Genomic DNA, 20,325 nt, shown 5'->3' on the forward strand with positions numbered 1-20,325 from the left:
GGAGTATCTCTGGGGGAAAGATGAACGAACTCAATTTTTCAAACATGTGCCACATTTTTGTCATTCCACGCGGTCTTCGGGGACATTCTCTCTTAAAGGCTGTGTTTTCACTAGTGTGTAATATTTACTAGCTGAAAATTCTTTCTAGCGTGAAATTTGCTTTTTATTCGGCAGACAAATATGTCAATTGCACCTAAGCACGAACGAAATGAAATTGTCCAGAGCTTGTAAATGTAAAGGTAGCAAAGACAGATGGATAACACTATCAAGTTAAAACCTCGACCATCGACAAAGGATTTTGTCTCCAGACAAAGCATTTTTAGGCCTTTAAATATTCTCGAAGGAACCCTTGAGGTTTGGTCAAGAAAATCGTTCACATCAGAAATGGCCCTTTCTGTTAACAGTTTTTTTGTTGCAAAACAAACAAAATTTTGTGTAGTGCGAGCAGAGCCAGTGACTCCAATTTTCATTAAAAAATATTAAATTTATGCCTTAAAACTGAAAAGCGTTACTAGACACTTACATTTCAAACACAGCTCATTAATAATGAGAAATTAATCTGTTATCATAGACTTCTTATTTTGCAGTACGGAATCTTTGCTCGTTTCCTGTTTGAAGAGCTCCATCCAACACGGTTACCTTTACCTTGCAGAAGTTACAGGGTTTTTTGTATTTTTGGACATTAACAGTATTATCTATTTGGTAATGACAGTTTTCTTAATTTTACAACTGTTTGTGAAACGCCCTATTCAAATACATTACCGGGGTCTCAAGGTTGGAGTGGAAAAAACACTTTTGCTGAAATTGACTTTACATGTTTAGCAAAGCTTTTGCGGTGATTGCCAGTTATGGCTTTTGCTGTGAACAGTTGTCTTTTATCCTGTAAAGCTTTCGCAGCAATTGCTTCCCGGTTATGTAAGATGTGTGGAGTTGGACTTAAAAAAGGACTTTTGCTGAAATTGTCTTTACAGGTTTAGCAAAGCTTTTGCGGTGATTGCCAGTTATGGCTTTTGCTGTGAACAGTTGTCTTTTATCCTGTAAAGCTTTCGCAGCGATTGCTTCCCGGTTATGTAAGATTTTACGTGGTGGAGTTGGACTTAAAAAAGGACTTTTGCTGAAATTGTCTTTACAGGTTTAGCAAAGCTTTTGCGGTGATTGCCAGTTATGGCTTTTGCTGTGAACAGTTGTCTTTTATCCTGTAAAGCTTTCGCAGCGATTGCTTCCCGGTTATGTAAGATTTTACGTGGTGGAGTTGGACTTAAAAAAGGACTTTTGCTGAAATTGTCTTTACAGGTTTAGCAAAGCTTTTGCGGTGATTGCCAGTTATGGCTTTTGCTGTGAACAGTTGTCTTTTATCCTGTAAAGCTTTCGCAGCGATTGCTTCCCGGTTATGTAAGATTTTACGTGGTGGAGTTGGACTTAAAAAAGGACTTTTGCTGAAATTGTCTTTACAGGTTTAGCAAAGCTTTTGCGGTGATTGCCAGTTATGGCTTTTGCTGTGAACAGTTGTCTTTTATCCTGTAAAGCTTTCGCAGCAATTGCTTCCCGGTTATGTAAGATTTGTGGAGTGGGGCTAAAATAAAGTACTTTCTCTGTAATTGTCTTTACAGGTTTAGCAAAGCTTTTGCGGTGATTGCCAGTTATGACTTTTGCTGTGAACAGTTGTCTTTTATCCTGTAAAGCTTTCGCAGCGATTGCTTCCCGGTTATGTAAGATTTTACGTGGTGGAGTTGGACTTAAAAAAGGACTTTTGCTGAAATTGTCTTTACAGGTTTAGCAAAGCTTTTGCGGTGATTGCCAGTTATGGCTTTTGCCGTGAACAGCTGTCTTTTATCCTGTAAAGCTTTCGCAGCAATTGCTTCCCGGTTATGTAAGATGTGTGGAGTTGGACTTAAAACAGGACTTTTGCTGAAATTGTCTTTACAGGTTTAGCAAAGCTTTTGCGGTGATTGCCAGTTATGGCTTTTGCTGTGAACAGTTGTCTTTTATCCTGTAAAGCTTTCGCAGCGATTGCTTCCCGGTTATGTAAGATTTTACGTGGTGGAGTTGGACTTAAAAAAGGACTTTTGCTGAAATTGTCTTTACAGGTTTAGCAAAGCTTTTGCGGTGATTGCCAGTTATGGCTTTTGCTGTGAACAGTTGTCTTTTATCCTGTAAAGCTTTCGCAGCGATTGCTTCCCGGTTATGTAAGATTTTACGTGGTGGAGTTGGACTTAAAAAAGGACTTTTGCTGAAATTGTCTTTACAGGTTTAGCAAAGCTTTTGCGGTGATTGCCAGTTATGGCTTTTGCTGTGAACAGTTGTCTTTTATCCTGTAAAGCTTTCGCAGCAATTGCTTCCCGGTTATGTAAGATTTTACGTGGTGGAGTTGGACTTAAAAAAGGACTTTTGCTGAAATTGTCTTTACAGGTTTAGCAAAGCTTTTGCGGTGATTGCCAGTTATGGCTTTTGCTGTGAACAGTTGTCTTTTATCCTGTAAAGCTTTCGCAGCGATTGCTTCCCGGTTATGTAAGATTTTACGTGGTGGAGTTGGACTTAAAAAAGGACTTTTGCTGAAATTGTCTTTACAGGTTTAGCAAAGCTTTTGCGGTGATTGCCAGTTATGGCTTTTGCTGTGAACAGTTGTCTTTTATCCTGTAAAGCTTTCGCAGCGATTGCTTCCCGGTTATGTAAGATTTTACGTGGTGGAGTTGGACTTAAAAAAGGACTTTTGCTGAAATTGTCTTTACAGGTTTAGCAAAGCTTTTGCGGTGATTGCCAGTTATGGCTTTTGCTGTGAACAGTTGTCTTTTATCCTGTAAAGCTTTCGCAGCGATTGCTTCCCGGTTATGTAAGATTTTACGTGGTGGAGTTGGACTTAAAAAAGGACTTTTGCTGAAATTGTCTTTACAGGTTTAGCAAAGCTTTTGCGGTGATTGCCAGTTATGGCTTTTGCTGTGAACAGTTGTCTTTTATCCTGTAAAGCTTTCGCAGCAATTGCTTCCCGGTTATGTAAGATTTTACGTGGTGGAGTTGGACTTAAAAAAGGACTTTTGCTGAAATTGTCTTTACAGGTTTAGCAAAGCTTTTGCGGTGATTGCCAGTTATGACTTTTGCTGTGAACAGTTGTCTTTTATCCTGTAAAGCTTTCGCAGCGATTGCTTCCCGGTTATGCAAGATTTTACGTGGTGGAGTTGGACTTAAAAAAGGACTTTTGCTGAAATTGTCTTTACAGGTTTAGCAAAGCTTTTGCGGTGATTGCCAGTTATGGCTTTTGCCGTGAACAGCTGTCTTTTATCCTGTAAAGCTTTCGCAGCAATTGCTTCCGGGCTATGTAAGATGTGTGGAGTTGGACTAAAAAAAGTACTTTTGCTGAAATTGTCTTTACAGGTTTAGCAAAGCTTTTGCGGTGATTGCCAGTTATGGCTTTTGCTGTGAACAGTTGTCTTTTATCCTGTAAAGCTTTCGCAGCGATTGCTTCCCGGTTATGTAAGATTTTACGTGGTGGAGTTGGACTTAAAAAAGGACTTTTGCTGAAATTGTCTTTACAGGTTTAGCAAAGCTTTTGCGGTGATTGCCAGTTATGGCTTTTGCTGTGAACAGTTGTCTTTTATCCTGTAAAGCTTTCGCAGCGATTGCTTCCCGGTTATGTAAGATTTTACGTGGTGGAGTTGGACTTAAAAAAGGACTTTTGCTGAAATTGTCTTTACAGGTTTAGCAAAGCTTTTGCGGTGATTGCCAGTTATGGCTTTTGCTGTGAACAGTTGTCTTTTATCCTGTAAAGCTTTCGCAGCAATTGCTTCCCGGTTATGTAAGATTTTACGTGGTGGAGTTGGACTTAAAAAAGGACTTTTGCTGAAATTGTCTTTACAGGTTTAGCAAAGCTTTTGCGGTGATTGCCAGTTATGGCTTTTGCTGTGAACAGTTGTCTTTTATCCTGTAAAGCTTTTGCAGCAATTGCTTCCCGGTTATGTAAGATGTGTGGAGTTGGACTTAAAAAAGGACTTTTGCTGAAATTGTCTTTACAGGTTTAGCAAAGCTTTTGCGGTGATTGCCAGTTATGGCTTTTGCTGTGAACAGTTGTCTTTTATCCTGTAAAGCTTTCGCAGCGATTGCTTCCCGGTAATTAAAGAATTTACTTGGTGGATTTTGACATAAAATAGGACTTTTGCTGAAATTGTCTTTACAGGTTTAGCAAAGCTTTTGCGGTGATTGCCAGTTATGACTTTTGCTGTGAACAGTTGTCTTTTATCCTGTAAAGCTTTCGCAGCGATTGCTTCCCGGTTATGTAAGATTTTACGTGGTGGAGTTGGACTTAAAAAAGGACTTTTGCTGAAATTGTCTTTACAGGTTTAGCAAAGCTTTTGCGGTGATTGCCAGTTATGGCTTTTGCGGTGAACAGCTGTCTTTTATCCTGTAAAGCTTTCGCAGCAATTGCTTCCGGGCTATGTAAGATGTGTGGAGTTGGACTTAAAAAAGAACTTTTGCTGAAATTGTCTTTACAGGTTTAGCAAAGCTTTTGCGGTGATTGCCAGTTATGGCTTTTGCTGTGAACAGTTGTCTTTTATCCTGTAAAGCTTTCGCAGCGATTGCTTCCCGGTTATGTAAGATTTTACGTGGTGGAGTTGGACTTAAAAAAGGACTTTTGCTGAAATTGTCTTTACAGGTTTAGCAAAGCTTTTGCGGTGATTTCCAGTTATGGCTTTTGCTGTGAACAGTTGTCTTTTATCCTGTAAAGCTTTCGCAGCGATTGCTTCCCGGTTATGTAAGATTTTACGTGGTGGAGTTGGACTTAAAAAAGGACTTTTGCTGAAATTGTCTTTACAGGTTTAGCAAAGCTTTTGCGGTGATTGCCAGTTATGGCTTTTGCTGTGAACAGTTGTCTTTTATCCTGTAAAGCTTTCGCAGCAATTGCTTCCCGGTTATGTAAGATTTTACGTGGTGGAGTTGGACTTAAAAAAGGACTTTTGCTGAAATTGTCTTTACAGGTTTAGCAAAGCTTTTGCGGTGATTGCCAGTTATGGCTTTTGCTGTGAACAGTTGTCTTTTATCCTGTAAAGCTTTCGCAGCAATTGCTTCCCGGTTATGTAAGATGTGTGGAGTTGGACTTAAAAAAGGACTTTTGCTGAAATTGTCTTTACAGGTTTAGCAAAGCTTTTGCGGTGATTGCCAGTTATGGCTTTTGCTGTGAACAGTTGTCTTTTATCCTGTAAAGCTTTCGCAGCGATTGCTTCCCGTTAATGTAAGATTTTGCGTGGTTTAGTTGGACTTAAAAAAGGACTTTTGCTGAAATTGTCTTTACATTGTAAAGCTTTCGCAGCGATTGCCCTTCGGTTATGTAAGATTTAAGTGTGGGGTTGGACATAAAAAAGGAGTTTTTGTCTTTAGAGGTTTAGCAAAGCTTTTGCGGTGATTGCTGTGAACAGTTTTCTTTTATCTTTTGAAGGATTTTGCAGCGATTGTGACTTTTGAGCGATTACGGCCTAGAGTTTGGCTGCATAGATAGTAAATCCAAGTTGGCGAGTAATAATTATGCAGTTATAATAATGTAGTAATCTACGGTTGTATTTTTAGATATGAAAAGCCATAACAAAGGCTACATGGATCCTCATCTGAATATGAAGAGGAGTCGGTATGCAGAAAAGGAAAGTGACAGGTATCCCGGCGATTGACCGTAAAGTTCTTTTTTCTATAGGGTGTGCTTTCCCGGGAAATGATATCTACAGCACACCATAAATATTTTTCATCGTCAAGGATTCGTAGACCATGAACATGACTTCCCGGCATTTGCTTTCTGCTGCACCGCATAACTATTCTTCATCATTATCTGTAGACTGTGCTTTCCTAACATGTGATATCTTCAGCACCGCATAATTGTTTCTGGTCGCTAGGAAAGACTCTGCCTTTTCGCAATTAGGTTCCGTCTGCATCGCAGAACTGTTATTCACCGTCGAGGATAGACTGTGCCCTCTTGTCATTTCATTTGGTCAGCATTGCAAAACTGTTCATTATCGTCAATGACAGCCTTCCCGGCATTTGATTTTTTCTGCACCGCGTAATTGGTTTTCATCATTGAGTAAAGACTGTACCTTTTCCCTATTTGATTTCTTTCGCACCGAATATTGGTTTTTCATCACTCAAGTGTAAACTGTGATTTCCCACGATTTCATTTCTTATGCACCGCATAATTCTTCATCTTCAAGGAAAGACTGTGACATCTGTGACATTCTTGGCATTTGAGTCCGTAAGCACCGCATAGTTGTTCTTAGTTCATCATGAACGATAGCCTGTGTCTTTCTGGCATTTGTTTCCATCTGCATCACTTATGGTTCTTCATCATGAAGGATAGACGTTCCGTGCTTTTTCGGTATATGATTTCCTATAAACCAAATTTTATTTATATATTATAATTAATAGACTTTGCGTTCTTGGCGTGGAGTTTCCACAGCGACTGGGAGGGTGTCTTCGAGGTATCTGATTGGCGCTGGATAGACAATGCTTTTGTTCTATTTCATTTCTGTATCGGCTTAAATAATATCATTGTTTTGGATACTGGAATGCGCCTTGCGGTCACTTGATTTTGTCTGTACTGGATAGTGAGTTGTGTACAATGTTCATCGAAATTTTCGTTGCTTTCTAATGATAGCAGAACGCGTAATTTTAGATAAAGTTCAGAATTATGAGCTTTTGGAGGGGAGGTGGGGCAGAAGAAGAGTAAGTACGCGTTAAACGTTTGGCGAATGTGCTCTCCAGACATTCTCTTGATGAATCCAATCTCGTTACCAGTGTTTGGAACCCTGGAAACGTGGTTGTTTGTGGGTCCTGGTGTCAGTCTTAAGTTTGCGTTCAAATCAAGTAAACCAACTCTAAATTTATTTTTTCCGATCTCACAACTTTGCTCTCATTTGGATTGAAGTAATGACGATTTATATTTTCCACAGACCAGTAAGAGAGTAGAAATGTTATTTTTATCCCGCGTTAATGTACACCGAAGTCATAAGCAAAGAAAATGGCTCAAACACCACCAAGCTTTCGTTGAGTTATTTTTTTTGTATCACCTGGATAAAATGGCTCAGTTTATTTTCCTGGCTGGCTAAATGTTAGTTTTTTTTTTTGGCTGGCAAAAAAGGGGAGAAAGAGACATTCCTGGCTGGGGAAATGCTTTTTTGGTAAATATCCTGGCTGGGAATTGCTCTTAAAGTAAAGATCCTGGCTGGAAATTGTATTTTAAATTCTAGCTCTAGCTGGCTTTGGGGAGCGGATATAATTTTGCCGCAGAAGTTAATAATCAACCAAAAAACAATTAGTGACTGTTAAAATATTACTGGAGGCGATATCCAATCACTTTATAAATTTTTCTCGTTGGCTACTCCTGAATGGCTGTTTAGTGGAAAAAATATACCTTTATGAGATGAAGAATGGAACGTCAATTGGAGTTATGAAACATGCGGGGAAAATAAATATCTGGAATCTTAAAAGGAATGGTCTTCGACAACAGTTGCAGTCGGATATGAGAAAGTGTGCGTTGTTTCTAATCATATTTTATAAACTGTGCTGGTATGTAGAACACTGACAGTAAGTGGGAAATTCAGTATGGGTGTAAAAGGTATCGAACATCTTGAATGTATCACAGTGTTTACCGAAGTGGCATCTCATTTGTCTGGCAATTTGCATTTAATTTGTAGTCAAGCTGTATAGTTTTCAGGTAAAAAAATAACTGAAAATGTAACAGTGAAGAATTATTGGAAAGAAAGCTAGTTGTCTATTTTGTGCTTCGGAAAAGGTTCTTTAGGAAAGAGTTTAATCTTGAACTGAGAAATTTAATCATTTGCATATCGTATGGTTTGTGACACGGATTGTTTCTTGATTGCACGCACGCTATTGGAATAGAAAGGGTTTTGTTTGTCTCCAATAGCAAATATGTTGTTAATTTCAATAAATTTCACGCTGGAAAGGTTTTTGTGAGATGTTTCAACCGTTGTGATTCATTGTGCTGTGTAATATTCGAGCTTAACTAATTTGCATTCGTGAGTTGAAATTTAATGCGCATTAAGATGACAGGCATTTGTAGCCGTGATCTTTCTGGCAAATGATTACAGCAAGCGATTGTTTTTAAGGTCAGAAAAAGATTTTAGTATAGTCACTGTAGCGTAAAATGCAATGAAGTTATTGTTAACTTTAGAAAGCAACAATATTTCTTTAACTTTCTTAAAGAGAGAGATTTCGCACAAATTTTATTTTAAGCTATTCACTTGAAATATTATTTCTCGCCATTGGCTTCGTTTGTGTGATCATTTACTGGCCTCGACATTTAGGAGGTAGCTGTTTGGTTCTATACGAGTAGGAATAAAACGAACAAGAATACGCGAATTTTAGTGGGTGTGCGATAGCAACACGAGACAGGAGTCGAGACCAATTCTAAGATTCTAACGATAGACAGAGTTCAACCAAGCCCTCCTGAAATAAACGAAGGCAAAAAAAACGAGCTTTTATTTTTCTGTGAATTTATACCACTAAGAGGATCGAAGTTGTCATGTTTTGATTGGACAGCTTCACAGACGTCCTTCTGAGGAAACAGGTTGTTAAAATAGCTAATTGTGATTGGAGAATTTCGATCCTAAGTATAATAAGTTTTATAATGTCTTGTTGACCGGCACAATCACATGATTGAGTGATCATACCAAATATCATTCTTTACCGCGATCAAGTTGTGTGTGAAGCCCATGACAGTATGTCGTTTGTGACCATATTGCTTTTTGTTGTATTAAGGTTCTTCTTCGGAACGCTGAAACTACTCACTTATGCACACGCCGTTTGCGGTAGACCCACAGTAAAAGATGTGGTTGAGCGATTGTTTTGGCCCGGGTTGGTCAGCAAACTGAAAGAAAGCTATATTGAGAACAAATGTGTACTAAATGAACAAATATGTCAAAATCATGATATGAACTATACTGATATGAACTGCATTGAAACCAAATGCCAAACGAGAGAAGCATAGAACTGTGAAAGTTGCCTAGAGAAGAAAGTTCCTGATGTCAAAGTTAGTGCTAGCGGTATCGAGTCGCAGAGATGTACGCCTAGCCGAATGCATTTAGTTAAATTTCTGAAAAAGGTGAATTTTCTGTCTATTTGTATTATCATACCTTTTTGTTTTCTGCTATTATTGAATTCATTTGTATTTGGAGCTGTAACGCTATTTCTTGTGCAATTATTTGTATCGTGTGCAATGATCGTCACTAGTGTTGTTGTTAGCATGTTTACTGGGTTGCCTATGGCAAACCAGTCGAGGCCTTCGTTTAGTTTGTTTGTTTTCTTTTTTTAGTTTTTTTTTTTTTCCGTGTCGGTAAAAGTCTTGCCTGTCACTCCCCTGGTAAGTGGTGTCTTTGTGCATAGAGCCTTCTACGCGTATGTTCTTAGGATCGAGAGGGTAGTGGAACTGCGTAGATTTCTCTGGTGGACACAGTAGAATCATTACTTAGCCTGCAATGGCGTCGAAAGTCATGTAACGCGAATGGCGTTTTAGTGGATCCTTAAACAAAATATACCCTTATGGAGCTCAATAATGGAAAGTCAGTTGGATAAACTAGGCAGGAAGCTCAAAAGCGACGAGTACTGGACTTCGACAACAATCTATCGCCCGTCGAGACGAAATCAAAGTGAGCTGTATTTACCTGAAGTACATGGTAATTTGACACGATTGAGTTTCTTGTCTTCACGCACGCAATGAAATAGGAAGAGGTTTTCGCCTCTAAGAGCAAATATGTTGTTAGTTTCAATAATTTTTTCGCTGGAAAAGGATTCTGTGGTATTTTCTGCCTTTGTGAATTATAATATCATGTTGTGTATTGAATTTTCGAGCTTAAGGTTGAAATGTGATATGGGAGAAGTTTTTTAGTATTGCTCTGTAAGCAGGAAGGGTTCACAGGCGTGTTGGAAGCGTGCTTGAGTTTCAACAAAATGAGCCCCAAAATCAGTGGAAACTTGTGACGCAGATGAATGATAAAGTAGCTGCTATTTCCAAAATGATGGAATTACCTGGTGATAAATAACGTCGTACGCGTCTTGGAGAGTAAATTTTGACTTTGCATAAACAAGAGTTGGGCGATTGTGATCTTTCTTTTGACTTCGCTCATTTCATTGTCAAACTTTATAACACTTGACTGAAAAAGAAACTTACAAAAACCCGGTATCTTGCCATCATTTGACACAGATGCTTCACTGTTTGGCGAGTAAACATGCCGCGGTAACTTAATCACGGCGCCCGCTGAATTCCGGCCATGTCACTTTCGATTTTGCAATTTACTTGAACGTAGCAAAAATCTCCCAAAATGTTTGTCGCTGATCGTAACTTTATATATTCTATATTCACGGTTCAAAATTAATGTTGTTTTGATGTTGTAAATATTTTATTCTCGATCGACCGTTCAGGAAACTTCCTTCTGCTCTTTCTGAAAACTGTGTATCAATAGTTATTTGCTTTTTCATCAATATTTGTTTTGCATAAAGCAAGCTAACAAGATCTGTACCTTGCTGAGTTCGCATTTGTTAGAGTTAATAGTATTTTCGGTCCGATGCTTCTGTTTTATGAGGGAAATGTTGTCGTGGTCTCCCATCCAAACACTAACCCCGCCCGGCAGGGCTTAACTTCAGTGAACTTTAGTATTAGAAAGCTGTCAGATGCTCAGAGGGCACACTTGTGGTAAACAGAAGTTGTGAGGGAACTTGAAAATTATCAACATGTCAGCCCAGAAGCCAATGTTTCTCGCTTCTCCTTTATTTGTTGTTCTTCAGAGACTGGAATGCTGTATTTCAATACCACACAATTCAGTGCCTTCTGATTTTCTGTAGCACGTACCACAGGCAACCCAGTGTATGCTTCACAGAAGCATCTCGTTTACCATGGTTGGTGTAGCGTTTTGTGCTTGAATGAAGCTATTCTGAATGCTTTCAATGACTGTGGCCAATTTGAGAAAGACGCATCGGTATCTGTTGTTGTGAATGTCGAGAATAAAGAGTCAATAAATGATTGGCAACTTTCATCTTGTTACTGGGTTGCCGTATGGAAATTCCAGTCAGAAATTTGAAAGATTTTTCCGTTTTATTTTTATTTTCCGTGTCGGTAAAAGTCGTGCCTGTCACTCCCGTGGTAAGTGGTGTCTTTGGGCATAGAGCCTTCTGCGCACATTTTTACTGGGTTGCCTATGGCAAACCAGTCGAGGTCTGCGTTGATTTCGTGGTTTTTTTATTTTCTGTGTCGGGAAAAGTCTTGCCTGTCACTCCCCTGCTAAGTGGTAGCTTTGTGCATAGAGCCTGTGCGTATTTTCTTAGGATCGAGAGGGTAGTGGGAAATGCGTAAATTTCTCTGGTGGACACAGTAGAACGATTAACTTAACCGGCAATGGCGTCGAAAGTCATGTAACGCGAATGGCGTTTTAGTGGATCTTTGAACAAAATAAACCCTGAATGGCAGGTCAATTGGATATACAGGCGGTGGAATCTTGAAACCGACCGACTTCGACAACAATCTATCGCCCGTCTAGCCGAAATCAAAGTGAGCTGTATTTACCTGAAGTACATGGTAATTTGACTCGATTGAGTTTCTTGCCTTCACGCACGCAATGAAATAGGAAGAGGTTCTCGCCTCTAAGAGCAAATATGTTGTTTGTTTCAATAAATTTTTCGCTGGAAAAGGATTCTGTGGTATTTTCTGCCTTTGTGAATTATAATATCATGTTGTGTATTGAATTTCCGAGCTTAAGGTTGAAATGTGATATGGGAGACGTTTTTTAGTATTGCTCTGTAAGCAGGAAGGGTTCACAGGCCTGTTGGAAGCGTGCTTGAGTTTCAACAAAATGAGCCCCAAAATCAGTGAAAAATTGTGACGCAGATGAATAATAAAGTAGCTGCCATTTCCAAAATGATGAAATTACCTGGTGATAAATAACGTCGAACGCGTCTTGGAGAGTAAATTTTGAGTTTGCATAAACAAGAGTTGTGCGATTGTGATCTTTGTTTTGACTTCGCTCATTTCATTGTCAAACTTTATAACACTTGACAGAAAAAGAAACTTACAAAATCCCGGTATCTTGCCATAATTTGACACAGATGCTGCACTGTTTGGCGAGTAAACATGCCACGGTAACTTAATCACGACGCCCGCTGAATTCCGGCAATGTCACTTTCGATTTGGCGATTTATTTGAACGTTGCAAAAATCTCACAAAATGTTTGTCGCTGATCGTAACTTTTTATATTTTATATTCACGGTTCAAAATTAATGTTGTTTTCATGTCGTAAATATGTTATTCTCGATCGACCGTCCTGGAGACTTCCTTCTGCTCTTTCTAAAAACTGTTTATCAGTAGTTATTTACTTTTGCATCAATATTTGGTTTTGCATAAGGCAAGCTAACAAAATCTGTACCTTGCTGAGTTCGCATTTGTTAGCGTTAATAGTATTTTCAGTCCGATGCTTCTGTTTTATGAGGGGTATATTGTTTTGGTCTCCCATCCAAACACTAACCCCGCCGAACCCCTAGGGATTGACTTCAGTGAACTTCGGCATTACAAAGCTGTCAGATGCTCAGCGGGCACGCTTAAACTTGTGGTGAAAAGAACTTTATCAACATGTCAGCCCAGAAGCCAATGTTTCTCACTTCCCATTTATTTTCAATCTTCAATCTTTCTGGGTTCAGTACTTTGCTAGTAAGCACATGTCTTCTCAGACTATTTACCCAAGACTTCTACCATGGCACTACAATGATAGACAATACCAAAACAATATCGTGCACTGTTAGAGCTACATATTACGCAAGGACAGATCTGTTTCGTCGTACGAACGTGTGAGGACCTGTGAGCCAAAGGGCCTCTTCTGGTATGACTTCTTAATGGCCTTGAAAAAAATTGTTTGGAACGGTGCACGTACCACAGGCAACACAGTGTACCCTCACGGAGGGTCTAGTTGATTTACCCTAAAATGCACTGCATGAGTACAGAACGTGACAGTTAAAGAATGCATGCGTAGCAAGTGGCATGAAAAATTGGAAGTCGCACTTGTACGCCATGTCGACGCTAAAAGTTTACGTAACTTCAAAGACACAACATACAGTGACGTGCTGGGCTAATTTTAGACCAATACAAATGACATGAAAGACAACTTTGTAACAGGAAGTTTTCTAATATCGCATCTACAATCACATTCCACTTGTGCATTTTAAATAATTCCTTCTTTTGACGAAATATTGCCAGTCACGCGGAACACAACGGACAGAATATTTGAAGTTACACAAATTCTGATATTGCCTCACGGTATTGACAGTAATATCACCATTACTAGTACTCAAAAAATTCTGCCTATGATTTAGTCAGAAAGAGTACGGATATTTTTTCTCCTTTAATTTAACCTTTATGTTTTTGGGATATTATTAAGTTTAGCGTCCGGTTCTCAATCTTTTTCTTAACGAATTTCAATGACCTCAGTCATGACTGCACCATTGTTTTTGTTTTTTTGTTCCTTTTTACTATTTCTTAGCTCTCCATTTCGAACGCTCTCCAATGTACTTTTTTTCTGAATCGAAATGATCATTAGCAACAACTCTCATATCATCGCAAGTCTATAATTGATAGGGGCGGTGTGCGATACGGCACGTGCCGAATGAAACGAATCAGATCAAGTGAAAATAGCGCCCCGAGGATTTTTCCACCGCATTTTCCCTTTAACCTTACTTCGTCTGAAATAGTAAAGGATAATAATTTTAAAATTGGTTTGTGGATCCCGTCAGAGTGATGCAAAACTGACCGGCTTGGACTTTGTGTACTCAGATTGTAGAGACAAAGTTTATCAAGGCAACTCACTCGGCACCAAAGTGTCATGAAATCACGATTCTGCAATATTTCGGTTATGGTTTACCATTTGTGAACTCAAATTGCCAAAATAAAGAAAATGTAAAAATGCAATGATGGCTTTGTTGGGATTTAGTCATATCCCACTTTTCTTCGATAACCTAATCACTTAATAGTATTACTGTAGTTTCGTTGCAGGATAAAAGATGCTTCAAGAAAACTCCAAAGTCGAATAAAAACGTTTGGCAGTGCTTGTAAATAGATTCGTGTTACCTCACCTCGTAATAATCAACACCAGAGAAGCTCATTGGTATCAAAATAAGGATAAGAAGAGCTGCAATTCCGATAATAGCGATGACAACAGTTCGAGCTCCTTTTGCCATGTTGACTGCAACTGCTGCAAAATAACAAGGCACGTACCCCTAAAGTCAGCAAAACCTACCAATAATAATCACTTCCCTGTCTTTTTAAGTTTGCATTTTTGAACTCACAAAGAGAGTGGATTGCGTAAAGGCACCCCTAAAAAGAAAAGAAATTAACAAATTTCATGAGATCGCCAATCATCTGATAGTACAACGCACCTGCGATATTTCATTGATTGTCATTAAATAGTTCCCTTGCGGTTACGTAGGCTTCTAATTAAAAAACATGTATGATACGTGCAAATTAATATTTTGAACGCAATTGTGCGTTGACGTGCGAGTTGTCAGGTTACCGCATTTTCAGTACAGTTCAAACTTTCGTATTTTGTTAGTCGCTAGTTTCCCCTTGACATTGGACGATGGGTTGTGGTAACAAAACGGCCTGTTTGGTTTTGGCAGCCATAATTGTCTTTATCGGTGCAATGGTAGGAACATCTCTAAAGAAGCTTAGCACAGAGGAAGGTAAATTGCCTTACACCTGATGAAGCAACTTTGCATGCGCATGATTGATGGGCAAATGGCTGTGAATTTTCCAACGGCATACTTCACTTTTATCTAGGTTGAGTCCTATTTTTCAAAAACTGAGGTTCAACTAAACTTCCTTCATAGCATAAATTGTAAAAACAGGCTGCCGTGTTTGTGTTTCACAGTTGCATTTTTTGTTATATCCTGAGTGTCACGATATGTAAGTGCAGTTTGAAACATGCATATTGTTCATAATAGTACACGGCAACAGATGTAGAAAAAGCCAAACGCAGCATGTTCATGTTTGAGAAATTATTACACCCATGTCCTTCATTTAACTGAATATATTTAACAAACGAACGGTATCTATTTTCTAATTTCCATGAATTCGATACCCTGGGTTCCAGAGGTTATTTTCTCGCTATGAAAAGAGCGAGTCACGAAGCGGCGAGAAAAACCTCTGGTACAGGCCGTTAAAAACCTCAATTCCATGCAAACCAACTTATTTGGCTTATTGACTTCCAGAGTAAACCGGTTTTATCCACGTGATACAAACATTTGCGCAATGTTTACCGGTCACTCTACTGGGAAATTCTCACGGTGGAGTGAATAAATCGTTGTCACTGTCACGTAACAAAAAAGTAAAATCGAAACTGTTCAATGAAATATACCAAAAACTTGGAATGTTGTATTGCACCAGTGAAAAACCGGTTTGATCGTCCCCCTCGACTTAACCAATGGCAATCCCTACATAAAAAACGGTTTGTCGATCGACCAATGAAATCTCCAGGGTCAAAAGTTGACTCTGGAAGTGGAAAGCGCAACGTGATTGGGGCGGGAAAGATTGTTCGGAATTCTGTAGGTGTTTGAAAACGTGAGAGGCCCTATCACTGATTAAGTGCTCACGCACGCGTGTGGAAAAATGCGTGAGCACTTATTCAGTGATAGGGCATGTCACATTTTCAAACACCTACAGAATTCCGAACAATGTCGCGCCCTGTCTTCAGGGGAGTGTTTCCATATTTTAGATCACGCCTCTACGACTTTTCAACTCAAGATAATAGAAGCTTTTCATATTCAAAGAGAACAACCTTCTCTTAATCAACAACTGCATCACGTAAATCTAAAACTATCCTTTTAATTCTCACATTGTCACGTTTTATGTACATTCCGTTGTTACTGGCAAAATTAGCACTTTTTCCGACTTATAAATTTAACGCAACGCTTTGTACATTAATCAACTGAAGATGACAGAAGTTTCTGCCGAAACATGTCTTGTAATTTCAAAAGTTTTGTCGTTTTCTTTAAATTTTTGACTTGCCTGCTGATATCAAGATATCAATTGTAAAGTTCACAAAATTTTCCAAGTGACGTGACGTCGGCTTAAGTGACATTGAAACAAACAAAAAGCTCGAGTCGACGTCTTCGAATTCATACCCAGGATTCCAGAGGTTATTTTCTCGCCATGAAAAGAGCGAGTCACGAAGCGGCGAGAAAAACCTCTGGTACAGGCTGTTAACCTTTCCGTTTTCCGAATACTCATTTTTTAGGAAAACCCTATTCCACTCAGTTGCCGGGATACTGCTAAAATCGAATAGAAATAAGAAGAAGACTTCCAAGGAATGCACCCCGAGTTTGTTAAGAGCCTTAGCTGCGGAGAAGTCGACGTGGGTGGGCAGCCTTTATTCTGCAGGACCTCCAGCTGATGGCTTTCAATGAATACGTAACATTTGAAAACTGAGTTGAATTTGCGAACTTTTTTTTATTTTGCAGTGGGGATAGCGTACAATATTCACCAGAAGAAGCTTGCTACCGAAGTGAAGAGAGAGGGTCTCCACCCCGGCCCCCCTGGATACCACTTTATTATCTTTCCAAGTGTTTTCCAGAGTATTAGTTATGCTGATGTCGAGTGTCTTAACAAGGAAGGCATCGAAATCGAACTAATCGTACATCTGCAGTATCGCGCGAGACCGGCTCAATTGCGAGAGATAATTCTCCAGTTTAAGGATAAGGAGGACTACTTGAAAGTGTTGATGTAAGTGCAAAATCATTACGGGTTTTTTAACCCTTCTAGGGTTAAGTATTTTTCTTTTATAGGCTTTATGGCGGTTCTCGGATGCATTTTTCACCTTAGTTTTTTTCCTTAGGCTTTAGATTGTTTTGGACCTTTTCTGGTATATTTTGTAATTCTTGCGCGTTTGTACGCGGTAATTTAGCATCGCGTTTCCGTGAAACGGGAAACGTCAAACGGCAGGCTGTTGCTTGTCATAAAGGCATGAAAATTATTTTATTCTAACTTTTCTCTCTCGTTTTAGAAGCTGCTCGACATTTGTAGATAACGGGCAAAAAAGGATCTAAAATCAGACCAGTTTCTTTGATTTTTGGCAAAACGCAAATTTCAGTTTCACGTTTGCCGTCTGCCGTAAACGAAAAACTAAATCTATCTAATATTTCTGTATCAATAGTAAAGACTTGATTGATTAATTGATTGGTTAATTGATTGATTGATTGACTGATTGATTGGTTGGTTGGTTGATATTTAGACTATCCCAAAATTACTGTATCCAAGGAATCTCTAGATCTAGGGTCATTGCCAAAATCTACAATGGTTTCGGACGGTCGGTTGCTTGTTAAACACTTAACAAGAAATATGTCGGTATGCCACGAGAATTTTGACACTTTACGAACTTTCATTCTTGATAATGATGTTGGACACATCGAAACGTCAAGTAACGTTACTTGTAATATTTCAATAATGGTTTGCCCCTCGTTAATTGACGACGGCGATTTGGAGAAGTCTCATTATAGCTAATTAATTAAGTGTTTTCTTGGTAAAGTTGGTGTTGTCTTAACCCTCCAGGAAACGGGAGTGGGACATGACCATATTATGATTAGATCATTGCCTGAGCTAGTAGGTGGTAAAACGATTCCCCGATTGTGCATTGGTAAGTCATAAGATGAAATTTAACGAGCAAATGAAAAAGATCAGATCTCAAGTGGTCGCGGTCGCTTACGAAAGGTTTCAAAAATAGTGATTTGATAATCAAACAGCAAAAAACATCATCTCACGAAACACATTTACACTGTTGGTCAACCACGATTAGAGGAAAACGTTCGGTAGTTTGGAAAACTGGTCGCTTACGAGAGGTGGTCGCAAAGGGAGGTTCGACTGTGTATTCCACGGGTCTTAATTAAAGAAGTGTGTAATTCGAGGCTTACGGACATAAGCAATGAAAAGAATAAGTTCTGAATCTCCAAGAAAGGGGTTTGTATTTGGAGAACGGTGAATGCACTTTTCGGGCAAGTTTTTACTGTCCATTCACTGATAAACAAGAGCAATGTTAGCAAGCGCTTGACGTCATCTTTATTATGTATTGGTAATTTCAGTAGTGTTGGTGAGTCTGCAATCCACGACGCTTGCAGTGCATTTAACACCACTCAGTTCCAGTCACAACGAGCTTCGTTTCAAGACCTTGTTCGCACGATTCTCGGACGGAGGTTTAACTCTTTATGGGCAGATGTAACGGATCTGCAGGTAATCAAAGGATATAAGAAAATAGAGAGTATTCTCAAGTTAAACTTGAGAGAAGTATTGAAAACAATTTAATATGCTTTCGCAAACGATCCATGCGCAGCCATTCATTAATCCATGGCTGTACAGTCCTCATTGCCTTTAATAGATCATAATTTCATTCGAAGACTCGACAAAAATGACCATGCTTCTAATGGTCAAGCACAGCCGATCCAGCTAGCACAACTTTGTACTGCGTGATAAGCGAAGAATCAAGGACCTTTCCCCTCCCCCTCCCCCCTACGTAGCGCCGGGGTTTCGTTATATCGCGAACTTCCACTGTACCAATAGTGAAATGACCATGTAAAACGTTAAACTTGAATCAAATCATAGTTTGTCTAGGTAGACGATAGTGTCGTAGATTGTTTATTGGACCCTATCCGCCGAAAATAGGGTCACTTGATTCCGCTGGAAAATAACCTTCTAACGATAAATCGGATTTCTTCTTTCAGGTTCAAAATATCAAACGTCCTGATTCATATGAGAAGGTTGTTAGGCAGAAAGAAGCAGCCAAAGAAAACATTAAGATAGCGGAAAACGAGCGCCCGCGACTGTTGGTAGAGGCGCGGACTGAAAGAGAAGAGGCCATTACGCAGGCGAAGATTACTATTCAACGCGCTGAATCGGAAGCAAGAGTGACTCTGTCCAAAGCAAATGCTGAGGCAGACAGCATCAAGGCAGCTTTTGATGCAGAGGCCGCTGCTTTCCTGAAACTCAAGAACGAAACGCTAAATGACAGTGTGGCTGGCCTCCTGTCGTATCTCGGCGTGCGACTAATCGCTGAAAGTAACAGTACCGTTAATGTAGCGATTAATGCACCAGCCAAGACCAAGTACACATACGTTTAATCCGCAAGTTCTGTTCCGTGTCAGCTGCTGAAGAGATCTACAAAACGCTATATTCTTAAACATCCGAACTCGTTTTTAGCTCTTCTCTCCGCATGAATCCCCTCCATCCATGTTTTCCTCTGATTCAGTCACTGCAAAAGATTGACTCAGACTAAAACGCTTAATTTGGAAAAAAATATTCCTCAGGCTTGTTTATGTGAAAGTATTTTCAGTGCTGGTAAAAGCACTTTAAACAAGTTTGTGTTATGCTTTACTTCTCTGAGGTGGAGTTAGATAATTTGGGTATATTACCTGAAAGCTTTTATAGCTTTGATAAACGTAATTGTATATCAGGCCGTCAAATTAGAGAAAAAAAAAACATTTACGAGCCTGGTTATAAAAAGCAAATCATTAAAAAAATAGTGACAGTCCTTCATCCTTTGCCTTGTCCAAATCTTTGTCCATGGGAGAACCAGACATGCAAATTATGACATATTTTTTACCTGTGAGCAGAAAGCTAGAGTCTCTCGATCCCGCGAGAGAGCTTGTTCACAGGCTAAAGCTTCAGCTTTAAATCTCATTCTTACTATTACTTGCATGACAGCAGTTTGCACAATAACAAGTCTCACAACTGTAGTTGTGATAAATTTGGGAAAAGCTTCCCGAAAAATGCCTTGACATGCATGTTAGACATCTGTCGACGCTCATGATTGAGATGGAAATAGATTGTTTCTATTGAAAACACGAAAAGCACGCCACACCTCTCGTCGGTAATATCCGGGAACTCCGGGAATATCCGGGTTTCGGTCGATAATTAAAAGGGTGTTTTTTTTAATAATATCCGAATTGCAATTTCAGATTACGTGCGCATAATATACAACAATCCTTCGCGGTTTTACTTGACAGTCTTCCTCATTTTACTAGCTTCTTTGGTGCATCTACCCTATCCATGCTTTCCAAATTAACAATCGTCGTTGCACGACCGAAACATGTCTTGCAAATTTAATTTCAAATGTGTCGTCACTTTTATAAAAATTATTGTTAGTCTGCTTCTTTCCAATCCTTTTTTTTTTTTGCACAAAATTAATTTAACTCTTTTCCTCCATATTTTACCTTCAATCCTCTTGATAACCATAGGAAAGCTTTGTGGAAGCCCCTTAATTGAGTTATTTGATTTTTGCTAACCGTCCTTCGCATTCAGGCAACTCCATTATGACCAGC

The 20,325-nt window shown here is 39.3% G+C and overlaps 2 protein-coding genes and 1 long non-coding RNA gene across 5 annotated transcripts in view; 2 read left to right on the forward strand and 1 right to left on the reverse strand.

Annotated features, from left to right (window-relative positions):
- LOC138059158 (uncharacterized) overlaps positions 1-5,911 on the forward strand; it is a 12,612-nt gene extending 6,701 nt beyond the window's left edge. Inside the window, exon 3 of the long non-coding RNA XR_011134168.1 lies at positions 5,554-5,911. This is a non-coding gene — a long non-coding RNA (uncharacterized lncRNA). The remainder of the gene's footprint in view (positions 1-5,553) is intronic.
- LOC138013557 (uncharacterized) overlaps positions 1-14,405 on the reverse strand; it is a 31,474-nt gene extending 17,069 nt beyond the window's left edge. The window contains exons 1-2 of the mRNA XM_068860661.1: positions 14,311-14,405; positions 14,098-14,216 (exon numbers count right to left, since the gene is read on the reverse strand). Of these exons, the coding sequence (XP_068716762.1) occupies positions 14,098-14,202 (105 nt within the window). The 5' untranslated portion in view covers positions 14,203-14,216; positions 14,311-14,405. The remainder of the gene's footprint in view (positions 1-14,097; positions 14,217-14,310) is intronic.
- Positions 1-19,213, forward strand: part of LOC138013558 (uncharacterized) — a 58,635-nt gene extending 39,422 nt beyond the window's left edge. Inside the window, exons 1-4 of one of the 3 annotated variants that reach the window (XM_068860663.1) lie at positions 14,586-14,703; positions 16,480-16,741; positions 18,094-18,241; positions 18,730-19,212. In XM_068860663.1, coding sequence (XP_068716764.1) covers positions 14,601-14,703; positions 16,480-16,741; positions 18,094-18,241; positions 18,730-19,125 — 909 coding nt within the window. In that variant the 5' untranslated portion in view covers positions 14,586-14,600 and the 3' untranslated portion in view covers positions 19,126-19,212. Of the gene's footprint in view, positions 1-14,585; positions 14,704-16,479; positions 16,742-18,093; positions 18,242-18,729 lie in introns of those variants that run through there. The other 2 variants (XM_068860664.1, XM_068860662.1) reach the window with 2 other exon arrangements.
- The last annotated feature ends 1,112 nt before the right edge of the window (positions 19,214-20,325 follow it).

This window comes from Montipora capricornis, chromosome 8 (genome assembly GCF_036669925.1).
Source record: "Montipora capricornis isolate CH-2021 chromosome 8, ASM3666992v2, whole genome shotgun sequence".
Classification (NCBI taxonomy): Eukaryota; Metazoa; Cnidaria; class Anthozoa; order Scleractinia; family Acroporidae; genus Montipora; species Montipora capricornis.